The 13,402-nt window shown below is 36.6% G+C and overlaps 2 protein-coding genes across 2 annotated transcripts; both read left to right on the top strand.

The window, feature by feature from the left end:
- The first annotated feature begins 1,510 nt into the window (after window positions 1–1,510).
- Window positions 1,511–5,835, top strand: Fabp4 (fatty acid binding protein 4, adipocyte). Its single transcript, XM_005392054.2, has 4 exons — window positions 1,511–1,669; window positions 4,120–4,292; window positions 4,879–4,980; window positions 5,556–5,835. The coding sequence occupies exons 1-4, from the start codon at window positions 1,597–1,599 to the stop codon at window positions 5,604–5,606; spliced, it is 399 nt and encodes a 132-aa protein (XP_005392111.2). The 5' UTR covers window positions 1,511–1,596; the 3' UTR covers window positions 5,607–5,835.
- A 4,723-nt stretch (window positions 5,836–10,558) lies between these two features.
- Window positions 10,559–13,331, top strand: Fabp9 (fatty acid binding protein 9, testis; the record flags this gene model as incomplete). Its single annotated transcript, XM_013518147.1, is given in 3 exon segments — window positions 10,559–10,670; window positions 12,580–12,749; window positions 13,236–13,331. Coding segments are annotated over 3 exon segments (339 nt in total), but the record flags the coding sequence as incomplete, so codon positions are not given.
- Window positions 13,332–13,402: the final 71 nt, after the last annotated feature.

Genomic DNA, 13,402 nt, shown 5'->3' on the forward strand with positions numbered 1-13,402 from the left:
CAGTTCAGGACGCAGCAAGGAGCCAGATGTGGGGTGCACAGACAGTGATCACAGACTGCCCCTGTCTGTGACCTCCAGGAGGTCAGGGCACAAGCAAAGCCCAAACCTGAACCACGGTACCAGTAGCTCATGCCGCACCTGCTCCAGGACCTCACTGGATGCTGGGCACATGCAGAGAGGGCCCACACACCAACCCTGGGGAGAGCAGTTCACAGGCCTTCTGAGTGAGGATCTCCTGTCTGCGCTGGGCCCTGACCATGTTGTCTTGAAAGTGAATCCAACCAGCATCTCCTGCTGTTCCCTTTGCCTAGAGTGCTCTTTTTCTGCACTTCCTAGAGTTGTCTTTCCATCATTTGGTGATAGATCCATTGTTCACCTCCTTCAATGGATGGACCTTCCTGGATTGCCTCATCTAGTGTGTCCAACTTTCAAGCAGCCCTTGTGCCAGATTATTTTGCTCAGTTTGCTTCAAAACACAGCACTACTTGCAACTGGTTTATTGATTTATCTCTTCAAATATTATCTTCTCCAGTATTAGAATGTAAGCTCCCTGAGAGCAAGCAAGTGTTGATGTGGCTTGCTCACTATTGAATCCCCAGTGACTAGCACAGTACCTGATCTACATATTGAATAAACAAATAAGCTTTAATGTCAAATAGTTTTTTCCAAGAGAAATAGCATGTGAACCATGTAAGTAATCTGAAAATTTTTGATAGCCACACAGAGAAAGTAAAAAAGACACAGATTAATTGTAGAAATGTATCTCACTTAACGTATCTTAACTATTGTCTTTTCAACATATAGTCAGTTGAGAATTTTTAATATATATTACATATTATAATATTGACTTTAAAATATGGTATATAGTTTAGACTACATGTAAAGATGGAAGAGGTGAGATTAAAGTAATATTTTAATTAAACTTGCAGTTTAGATTACTGGTAGATGAATTGAATGAAATTTCTATCATATTAAATAGTCAAAATTTGAAATTAGAAATCTGAGGCACTTTAAAATGCATTATGAATTTTGTTTTAATGGCCAGGTAATTCCTGGACAGTATTGGCTCAGAGAGACAGTTATTTAAGAATTCAATGCAATTATCTAAGGATCTCAAAGGTAGTTCTTGTGTTCCTCAATTTAAATGAACTACACAATTATAATATTAATAAAATAAGTGCTCAAGGAGCAAGGGTCAAAGCACATCCCAAGGTAATTGTTCCACTCTACAATGGATATATATGTATTAAAATAATAGGAGGAAGTTCAAGCCACTGATCATTAAAAAGTCAAATCAAGAATGTTGAAAATATTCTGTTTGTGGTTAAAAATAATTTGTACTCCAAGTCCAATGACAATTTGCCAAGGAGAATCAAAGTTGAGAAATTTCTATTAAAAAACATGACTCAGAAGAAAAAATACAGAGGCTGGTAATGAAGGAAATGATCCGATATTTTTCTCAATTGGTTACTCCTATGGTCACATGTTCTGAGTGTCTTTAAAAGGGGGTTATCTGGATTCAAGAGGGTCACAACACCTTCCTGAAACCCACAGCCTCTTTCTCACCTGAAAGAATAACCCTACAAAGCTCACAGAATGTGTGATGCATTTGTAGGTACCTGGAAACTCGTCTCCAGTGAAAACTTTGATGATTACATGAAAGAAGTGGGTAAGGAAATGTATTGTGGATGACTGGGTGTGTAAGTTTTACTCTGGGGAGAAAGGGCTTATAGCTGTTTTCATGCTGGAAGCACTGGCCAGGAATGACAATGCTTTTTTTATACAGAGGCTGCAGAAGCTGCAGGTGAGACTCTATTTCTGGAAATTTTCTGAACCAAAGCTACAACTAATGCTACCTAAAAGTGAACCGGTATTAGAAAGGGTCTAACTGAAACTTTTATGACATATATAATGACAAGATTTTACTTTAATTGCAAAATTTTACTTTAATTGGTTTACTTGGCTCTTTAACCCTGCTGCCTTTTCATTCCATTTCACATACAAAATAGACAATAACTTGGAAAGAAAAGCATATTTATTTGTAGCATGCAAATACTGAAACCACTATATTTCTCATCTTGGCTTTTTTCCTGTAAATGTATGTTAACAGGGTTTTTTTTTTTTTTGGTCTCAGTATCAATCCATTAAAATTTGTGGTTGTTCTATGGCAAACAAAATTTTAATTTCAGACAATATGTGCCTTAAGTGACTTAAATACTTCTATAGTCTCCTGTGTGATTTTTAGTAAAAGACATATTTACTGAGTAAAGTTAAATATGTCACATATGTTACATATGTTTTTTCTCATAGAAGCTTGCAATGTTTTAGACTCTGTTAACACTGTTAGTATGTCATTGTGTGAATGCCAGATAATCACAGCATTAAAGCAATGAAAATAGAGAGACAACTTCTTCTTTGGCTTCTACTTTGAAAGTCCTTTCTCTCCCAACTCTCGTACATGACAAAGTCATATCCAAGATTAGCAAATTGGGGAGAATTTTACTCAATATCTTGTTAGAGTTTAGGATTTAATCTCTTCAATCTCAAAATAATTCTTCTCAATTATACATTATATATATTTCTTATTTATCTGTAACTACTGTTTTCTTCTTTATAGTGGAGAGAAAAATCAGGAATTTCAGCATGAGAAAGACATAACTTTCCAGAATATAAACTAGTTGTGATTCCATACACAAATTAATAAATACTGCTAGAGAAATGCAAGGGTTTGATTAACAGAGACTGATAATTAAAAGCCATATGATATCTCCTGAATGCAACTGGCTTCTCTAAGGAAGGATGAGCAGACAGTTAATTAAGAGAGTAGAGAATAGACTTATTCCCAAACTCAGCCATTCTGGAATCACATTTCATGTTGTATCCATTGGCTACACTGGTCCACTGCGACATACACTGTTGTATTTTGTAATACAGATGGGACTATATGAAGTAATATATTATCTTCCCACTGTGGTCACTTTTCAAACAGAAAGCTAAATCAGAGCCACAGCATTACTTTTTTTTTTTTTGCAATTTCTCTCTCAGCTCTTCCCTATTTTTAACTTTTAGTCACCTTCCATCAAATAGGCTAGATTTATGTGTGTGTCAACAAAATTCAGCATGTTTATGACTATCATAAATTCTGTATAATATACACAGTGACAAGTTACTATTGTTTGTGTATGGTTGTAAATTGTTGTTCCCAAACCTTACACTGCAAAACATGTTCCTCTTTTAAGACAGTAGAAGTTCACAACTTAGATGATGACTGGGAATCAAAATATTGGTTTTCAAACTATTCTAAAGTAAGACATATCAATTCCTTAAATTTTGAAGTTTTGACAATTAACACCTCATTCTTCTTTAATATTTCCTGTACTTTACTGGAAATGCTGTCTTCGTTCTAATATGGTATAAATGTAGAAAACATTCTTTTCCTTTTTGAAGAAATCAAAATCTTTATTTCATGGTCCAATAATTTGGGAAAGAAGCTCAGAAACCTACACTTGGCAGTAATTGTTATGAAATGTGATTTTTATTTTTTTATTTTTTTTTTTTTTTGTTTTTCTCCGGTATCAGGAACCGAACTCACGACCTTGCGCTTGCCAGGCAGGCGCTTTGCCGCTGAGCTAAATCCCCAACCCCGAAATGTGATTTTTATATACTCAAAGTAGACAATCTTTTACCTGAATGACTATATTAGCCCCCAAATTTTGCCTCTAACTTTAAATATCATTTTAATATTTAAGAGGGAATGAAATGGTCAAGTTTGCCTTGAGTGGTTCACAGAGAAAATGAGAGTGGAAAAAATATCTATATACTAGAAGACTTAATCTCTGTTTGTACTCTTACTGAAAATTAACAGTGGTCTTCTGAAGAGTTATACAGATGATAAGAAAAGAATAACCTTATATACTACATACTGCATGTCAAGTTTTTCTTAAATGTTTTCATAATGTACTTATCCACAGAAGCTCTTAAATGAGGCCTGAAGGAGGTCACTGGTGTCTTTCTCCTTTTATCATACGTACTCACAGATGTGCGTACATGCACATTGCTCTGACTGACAAAAATGTAAGAGGAAATATAGACCTTATTTTTTTCTTTTCCTAACTCTAGGAGTGGGTTTTGCCACCAGGAAAGTGGCTGGCATGGCCAAACCCAACATGATCATCAGTATAAATGGAGATGTGATCACCATTAGATCAGAAAGTACCTTTAAAAACACTGAGATTTGCTTCAAACTGGGCCAGGAATTTGACGAATTCACCGCAGACGACAGAAAAGCCAAGGTAAAGAATGAAGAATTAATGCAAAGTGAATGCCTGTTTATTAAATTCCTATTGTGTATAAGAAAATACTTCAGAATAACAGGTTCATAGTGACAGGGGGAAAACTTTGGTCACAAGTCAGAGACCCTGAACTCTGACACCTAAGTCACATTGCCTCTGATATGTAGTCAAGTTCCTCGCCCATTTTTTATTAAAGTTTCTTATAGTTTTAAAACTAACATAATTTTCGTGTCATACAATACATAGGGTATTTGAAGTCAAGTAATAAACAATGCTAGAGAAAATTTATAAGAGTGCAAGAAAAATATCACCTGTAATACTACATCTCATTTTAAATTTATAATCTGTACTTTCCACAGTGTTTTGTATATTCTAGCTTATCTAGTTTGTCTGTCTGTCTATCTACCTGTCTGTCTATCTATCTATGTTGCATGCTATTGTTTTCAAGACTCCTTTGTTGCCATGTATTCTTGGGATATAGAACTGCTAGTGATCTCAAAGTATTCTTTGGACCAACGTGTTGCATTTTAAATTTTGTTTTCTGTCTTCATATACAAATTGTAGTCACTTTTTATTGTGTTTTCAGAGCATCATAACCTTAGATGGGGGTGCCCTGATACAGGTGCAGAAATGGGATGGAAAATCAACCACCATAACAAGAAAATGTGAGGGTGATAAGTTGGTGGTGGTGAGTATTTTCTAGGTGCTACCATTAGGTTATCCAAAGATCATTACTTTTCTTCAGAATACTGACTTACTCAACTGTTGATCTCTGAAGCTAAGTAAGGTACAGCTGCTTAGTACTTAGACAGGAAAACAATAGCTTTTTTACATAGAACAAAAGTGTAATTTTTACTGGCACTGTTTCCACTCTGGCAATTGTGTTCATGGTTTTGTTTTTGTTTGTTTATTTGTTTTAGGAGTCTTTGCTTGTTTTTTGGCCCTGGGGATTTCATCTGGGGTCTCCCACTTGCTAAGCACACACTCTACCACAGAACTACTCTCTCTATCCTTTGTGTGGATCTTATCCCCAACCAGCTGGCTCCCACCTAGGTATTCCTTGCCTCTCTCCAGGGTCCAATACGTTGTGCTGTATGTTTCTGCTTATCTTGTTCACCTACCAGATAGATTATAAGGTTCCCTGGGGGAAAACATGTATTTGGTAAATATCTTTTCCTTTCCTACACTGAGAAACATAATTTAACCCGTGGTGTAGTACCATTGTGACCAACAATTCTTTCTTCTTTTTGCCTGTGCATCTAGGAATGTGTCATGAACAGCGTCACTTCTACCAGGGTTTATGAGAGAGCATAAGCCAAAGGACATAGACCTGGGCTGAAGTTTGTATCAAACTCTACAACATTTCTGGATGTGTTGTTCAAAAAGATAATTATTGTTTTCGCTAAATAGCAGGCAATTTATTGAATATGATTGTATTGATTAAATAAAACTTTTTAGATGTAGAAGGTGGTGTAACTACATATTTATTGTATAGGATAATTCTACACTCATGAGTGAGTGAAAAAATAAAAACTCTGCATTATTGCTTTGCTTCTGATATGAGTAATAAGATACCTCACAATAATGCAAAGTAAAAATTAATATGTATGGATTTTTCAATTTTCCTAGATAGGAGTTAAATGTGTGTCATGACTGAACATTTAGTCCCTCTTTCACAAATCTACAAGCAACAAACTATCTCTCTGAGAGTAAAGCAGTTTTAAACATAGGAAAATATTCCACAGTCTTCTGATCCAAACACTCATAAGTTGTACTAGCCTTATGTGAGAATATTCCAAGAGACCAGTACATCCAATGCTTGTTGTAGACAAAAATCTCCATATAAATTTTAGTCCCTAGATTAATGGCATTAATGGCAAGCCAGATGTTTTAGTCAGTTTTCCACTGCTATAGCACAATACCTGAGATTGAATACTTTATAAAGAAAAAAAAGTATTTTCACAGTTTCACAGTTCACATTTTTGAGGTTGAAAGCCCAAGAGGGAGCACCCTCAAAGATTTTATCTCTATGAGAACCTCATGGTAGGTGGTACTAGTGAGATGAGTGTGTACCAGAGGGAGCAATCACACGAAGAGACCAGAAGGCAGAGAGCAGGAGAGGGGCATCTTATTCATTTGTGGTGTCTAACTTGGTCCCCACTAATCCCTTCTGTAGGTAGTGTCCACCATGAGCTAATCACCTTCCAGTGGCCTCCACTGGAAGATTCCAGCATCTTAACAGAGCTATACTGAGGACCAAGCTTCCAGTACATGAACCTTTGGAGCACACAAATCACTACCAACAACAGTGTGAGGCTGTCTCTAAAATATCTGCAGAATTCAGGACAAACAATTCCATAATATTTGTTCCAGAAACTGGTGACAGACTTATTCATGAATAAGGATTTAAGCCTTATTGTAGTAATAGTTTCCAAAAATTTATTTTTTTCTTTCCTGGCATGGTGCACACCTGTAACACCAGCACTTAGGAGGTTGAGGCAGGAGGACTGCCAGGAGTTTGAGGCCAGTGGGGCTGCATAGTGAGTTCAAGACTAGGCTGAATGACATAGCAAGACCCTGTCTCAAAAAACCAAAACAAACAAAAAGAATTTTTTTACTATTAGAACTTTTTATTTGTATAAAATCTCTTGGAATCTCAATATAAGGAACATAAAAATGATAAGGAGTTTCTGCGGGTAGTGTGGGTGTGCGCATATGTGTGTTGTATGTATGTCTTTCAGGCCTATTGTAGAAGTCATGAAGCACCTTTATATATTACTAGGGCTTGCATACATAGCTTAAAAGTTCTCAAACACATGCTTAGATTTCATAATATGACAAAAGTCTGTTACAATGTATAATGCAGGAAGATATTAGGTTAAATGAACTAAACCTGACACAGAGACAGCATGTGGAAGTTTAAGAAAAGGCAAGAAAATTCTATCTGAATGTAAAATAGTGCTGACTAGAAGCTGGGCAGATGGAAGAGGGATAAAGGAAGGCTGGATTTGATCAGTGCATGCTGTATGCAGGTACTGAAATGTGACACAAAACCTCATTAATAGCTACAATTAATACACATCAACCAAAAATTTAAAGGTAAAGTTTGTGCTGTAGTTGATATCGTGCTGTTTGTGATTTTTTCTTTAAAAATAAAATAAAAATTCAAAAAAGAGTTAAAGACATCATATTACAGTGATACATGCAAACTCACATTTATAGCAGTACAACTCATAACAGCTAAACCTTGAAAGCAACCTATACATCCAGCAGCAGATGAATGGATAAAAAAATGTGGTATTTATACACAGTGGAGTACCTTTCTGCCATAAAAAATTATAAACCTGAGTCACTTGTAGGAAAGTGGATGCACTTTGATATTATAATGTTAAATGAAATAAATCAACACACAAGCTTAAATATTGGGTCATCTCTTTTACATGAAAAACCCAAAATGCAAATAGAGTAAAATAAAAGATAGATAACAGGAAGTAGGGAGATGGATCTTTTGCAAAACGGAAGGGGATCAAGAGATAAAGAGAGGAGGAAGGGAGTGGGAAGAGGATGAAAAAAGCATCAAGATGCGCTTGTACATATACCAACTCTCCACGAGGAATATTATCATTGTGTACTGAAGTCATATACCAATAAAAATAAACAAATTTAAAATGTTCTAAAAAAAATTGGTCCAAAGCTGTTCATTTTCTGAGTTCTCAGTGTGTTTGTGTGGTACTGGGGTTGAATCCAAGGTCTTTATACTGAGCTACATTTGTACTACTTTTCATTTTGAAACACTGTTTTACTGAGTTGCCCACGATGGGTTTGAATTTATAGTCTTTTTGCCTCAGTCTCCCAGAGTACTGGGATTACACCATGCCCCGTCCTGAGTACCTAGTCTGTGTGCAACATTGTTATATAAAGGACAGAGAGGAGGACAAGTACAAATTTGTTTTCTTCATAAAAGCAGGGATTAAGACTCTCGATCTGGGCTAAGATCTAGAATGAAAGGCTTATCATAAGACCAGGCTAGGAGAGGAGAGTACATAAAACCCTGACTTAATCACTGTTAGAGAGATAAGTACACTAATGAGGGGAACAATAAATACTGCTTATATCTTTTATCATTCATTTATAAAATATTTATCTAACATTTATGATGTGGCAAGCACTGTCAGTAATATAGAGGTCAGGGAGAAATAATTATTCTTTCTTGACATGCTCACAGAATTGCTCTCAAGATAGCTGAGTTCTGTCATGAGACAGCTGGTTGCAATACTGTGATCCATTCTCCAGTATACATTGATTAAAGATAGTATAACTGCATAACATAATAGAGATCGACTAGTTCAGAGCCGGTTTTTCAGAAATGTTAGAATTGGATCTGGGAAGCCGGGTAGATGCTGCCCATGAGGCTAGCTGCACGTGATACATGTGACTGCTGGCTGTGAAAGCTCACATGAACCACATTCTGGAGCTTTTACAAAGGCATAGCCTGCAAGTGACAACTCAGACACCAAGAATTTAAACGATGACATTTATGCATTCACCCGATAGCACTTCTTGAAAGAAAGCAGCCCTTGGTTCTCCTCACCTCTCTGCTCTGCCTTCTTCAGTTCTGGCTCCTTACTTCAGCGGCATCCCAATACATGCAGTGGTGTTAATATCATATAAGAAACCAATGTGTACAGGTAGAAAAGAGACTATCTTTTACTCAGACTTCCTTCTTGGGGTGGAGAAATTTACAAAAGCAGAAACTTGATTTTTTTCTTTTATCACACAAGCCAACTGAGTTCTAAAGTGGACCATAGGATTGACTTCTAAATCAATCCATGGCAGGAGGATCAGAATGAAAAGGAAGGTTAACAAAAGGGACACCTTTGTCATAGTGCTCCACTGACCAACACGCATGACCATACAAGCTTGCTGCCATTCAAACAGCAAAGACACAGACATTTAGAAAAAGCAAAGCAAGCTCTAGGAACTTGCTCTCCCTTCAGACATCACCTTTGAATGCACCTTCACCTGTTCACACACTTATTTTGAGCATGAGCCTCTTTTATGAAACTGATTCTAATGGATTTTTTCTGACCTTACTTTAATATCCAGGTAGCTTAGTGACTGTTCAATCTATAGAGACATAAAATTATAAAGTCTTGCTTTATATGTTTTCTTCAAAAGAAATTCTTTATTAACTTACTATGTTATGATGTAAAAACAGTAATCTCTTATTTGCTTGTCCATACAGAAGTGTCTTGAAAAGATATTTCCTTGGGTTGAAGGAATATTTGACACAACGTCAGTAAAAAGTATGTCTTATGGGTGTGGTCCCTGACCCTGTATCTTTCCATCCTTTCTTTCAGAACCACTGAGGTGTGAAACTGGGATGTAAACCCACGTTCCCTCAACCCAGCCCTTCTTAGCAGGCCTGGCACTTGCGAGGCCCACCTCCATTGGCTGTACCACAGATTACTGCAGCAGTCATTGCACAGACACTGAATTTACTCACTTCCCTTGAGTTTCCTTTAGGGGGCAGGTGTCAAATATTTTTTTCTGCCTTGGTTTACCTTCACAATTTCAAATGATGTCACAATATCAAAATTACTTTGTAAACCTAAAAAGTGAATTTTCCAGGCATTGGCTCTGCCTCCTTTTTAAGGCTTAAATCATGAATCACTAGTGAATAATTGTCACCTTTCTTTCCAGTCCTCAATTACCCTTAATTAGCAATAATGATAATAATAACTATAGCCTACACATTATTCCCAGCAACTATAAGCATTTCAGTTACATTAACTAATAGTAATACATCAACACTGAAAGGAAGGGAAGGGAAGATATGATTTTAATATGACTCAGCCAAACCAAAAACAGCTGAGGATGTCACAAACAAGCAAAGATACCCTTGCGTGGTTGGGAAAACATGCCAGTCAGGTGTTCATCAAGCATTCATCAGCTTGTTCCTTCAGGGTCACTCAGCATTCACGGTTCAAAAGGCCGACCTCTACTCAAAACTCTCTCCATCCCACATAACACTTACCAAGTGACTCCTGGGTATAGATCTCTGCAAGACACTGTAATCGTTGACTGGAATTAAACTTGAGTTGTCAATTTTCTGTCCCTTAATTTGGAGGTAAATAAAATAAGTTAAATGCTGGTGCCCAGCATCCTAGCCGTGCTGCCTATTAGCCACATCACAAGCATCACATGATGAGGACGTTCTTTAAATTAAGCCTGTGGTGGTACTGTGAGGTCCACTTCTCCTTGGTTTTCAGCTGTGAGGGCCACTTCTCAGCCAGCTCTCCAGGATGGTGGAGCCCTTCTTGGGAAACTGGAAACTGGTCTCCAGTGAAAACTTTGAGAATTACATGAAAGAACTAGGTAAGACTGTCCATTACAAGATTTGGGAACTGGAGAAGCATTTTGTGATGTGCTGCGGTTTGCACTTTATAATTAATTTTCCTATAATTCTTTTGTGATCCTGGGATATATTCATATGAGCCTAAGATAATTTGTGATTCCATTTCTTATTATTAATACTTTTGCCTCTTCTTATTATGAGTAATAATTGTGTTTTTTAAAATACTAGGTTCACAAAGTCTCTCTAATTATAATCCATATCTTTAAGCCCATTTATTTTTTTTGAAAATTCATCATGCTAACCTCTACATAGAATTTCTCTTTAGCTTGGGCATTTCACTGAATAGCTTTTTCCAGCTTCAAGTTTATACATAATAATCTATGAGTATAATTAAAAATATAAATTTATTAAATTTGTTTCACAGTTTGCTGTAAATTATAATTTTAAAAAGCAGTAGCAATAAACAAAATTTCCAGCCAGTTAATTTTTAAAGGTCTCATTTGTGTAAGAGATATTTTAAAACAGTATTTTGGAGAACTCTCAATTTTTGTGGGGAAAATAGAACACTTTTACTCATTGCATGTCTTACCGCTGAATGTTTCTCATGAGTATAAATACTATTTATCTTTTAACTTTAACTAAAGTTAACTGACCAAACATCAGTTATAAGAGTTGGGTCTGTAACAGTGACAATTATTTTTACCAATGTGAAAAGAAAAGCAATTATTTAACATTTTTCACATTAAATTAAGCCTCACAATCTTCACTTTTTAAACTAGCCTGGAATGATCAGTGGATGCTTACAACTATTAATATATTTACAAATTATAGCCAATGAAACAATGCCTTATCTCCCATGATAAGAAGTCAGTGTACTTATAAATGTAATATTTAGCCCTTCTTTTGTATCAATATTAATTTTCCCAGGAGTAATAAAATTTTTCCTCTATCTCTTCAATGATTTATAAACTTATTTGTTTTAAATTAAAATTTGAAGGTGTGGGAACAACTAGGGGCTTATAGCCAGAAGAGCAATTGTTCTGACTGGGAAATATATGAAGCATGGCACAAAAAAAAATCAATTAAGCACTTTCCTTGTGCTAGTACCATGGTAAGTCTTTTCACCTCATCTTACAACACACCTGGGTACTAGGCATCCACCTTTCTTTGGTAGTAATGTGGGCCAAACCCAGCGCCTCTGCACTGAGCTACACCCCCAGCCTTTTTTATTTTGAGAGAAAGTCTCACTAGGTTGCTAAGGTGCCATGGCTGGTATCAGAGTTATAATCCTCCAGCCTTGCGGAGTGCGGTGATTTTACGCATCTGTGCCACCATGCCTTGATAGTTATCCACATTTTACTGCTGAGAAAACAGAAGGGCAGGAAAGATGTATCATATGCACAGCTAGCAGATGGCAGAGTTGGAGCCAGGCTTCAAGAACTTCATTCTTTTCAGTCCACATGGCTAACACTGCTTCTCTGCACTGCTTCCCTATTCAGTAACTTGAGTGGGAACTAGAGTGTGATATGGATTCAGAGAGAGAAAGAGCCAGCTCCTCTGGCTGGATTTATTAGGAGTCAAGTTTGACAATGGAAAATCCCCAACCTGAACAGCAGAGCCAGGTCTTCAGCCAAACATCGCCTGTGCCTGTAACATTCCACGGGGAAAAGTGAAAGCATTTCACCTGGAAGGCACCATGCAAATACGCATTTTATATAAAGCACAGTTGTCTCGGAAAGTGAATCTGGCATTCCAAATGTTAGGCAAGATTATTACCTATACCTTATGACTGGGAGTCCACAGAGAGCATAAAAGAAATTACTGGATGTTATCCAGAACTTCCATGTGTCTCTGTTCTTTGCAAATTGTTTCCAGAAAGGCTGGTTAGCTTATCTGAATGAGGTGAGTGTTGCTTTCTCTGTCTTACAGGAGTAAATTCTGCAACTAGGAACACGGTGGGATCAGCGAAAGTGAAGATTATTATTAGTAAGGATGGGGACACAGTAACCATCCAAACAGAAAGTATCAAAAGCACGGTTATCTCCTTCCAGCTTGGAATAGAATTTGATGAAACCACTGCAGACAACCGGAAAGTAAAGGTTAGAACTAAATATTCCTGATGTTCAGTAATCAGGAAAAAGCGAGGAGGTGGTTAGGCTCGTTATTCTCTGTGTAGCTTGACTTACTACCAAGTCAGTTTTTAAAAAACGTGTACATCTCTAAACTCAATCCTTTTGCTCAGTCATTTCTGGTGGTTTAATATGGCTACAAAATTGAAATTGTTTTTAACTTTGTTTCTTCCTGATCTTGCTTTGTCACTGTGTAAAGATTCATACGGAAAGGAATGATTAAGCACAAGTAGATTAGGAATTGTTGCCTCAGTGCCCACAATAAAACAGAGAAAACATTACTTGACTAGTTCCTTGGGACTTCTAGTTTAATGGTATGAAGTTATGACACAAACCAAACTAAGAATTTTGAAGAACAAGATTTTGAAATATAAATTAAATGGTAGATGTCTAGTTCTTCTTGGGTTAGAATGTACTGTATTGTTAATTCTAAGTTATTTCCTTGTGCATTTGTAGGGTGTCATAACATTAGACAGTGGCTCAATGATTCATGTCCAAAAGTGGCTGGGCAAAGAAACAACGATCAAAAGAAACATTGTAGACAGAAAAATGGTAACAGTGAGTTTCCCCAATTTTGTATGTGCTTCATTCTTTTCAGTCCACATGGCTAACACTGCTTCTCT

Source organism: Chinchilla lanigera, unplaced genomic scaffold (assembly GCF_000276665.1).
Source record: "Chinchilla lanigera isolate Chin_1 unplaced genomic scaffold, ChiLan1.0 scaffold00043, whole genome shotgun sequence".
NCBI lineage: Eukaryota > Metazoa > Chordata > Mammalia > Rodentia > Chinchillidae > Chinchilla > Chinchilla lanigera.

Coding starts and splice junctions, on each gene's coding strand:
- Fabp4 (XM_005392054.2), top strand. CDS start 1,597: ATGTGTGATGCATTTGTAGGTACCTGGAAACTCGTCTCCAGTGAAAAC. Junction 1,670..4,119: donor TGATTACATGAAAGAAGTGG/GTAAGGAAATGT, acceptor TCCTAACTCTAG/GAGTGGGTTTTGCCACCAGG. Junction 4,293..4,878: donor CAGACGACAGAAAAGCCAAG/GTAAAGAATGAA, acceptor TTGTGTTTTCAG/AGCATCATAACCTTAGATGG.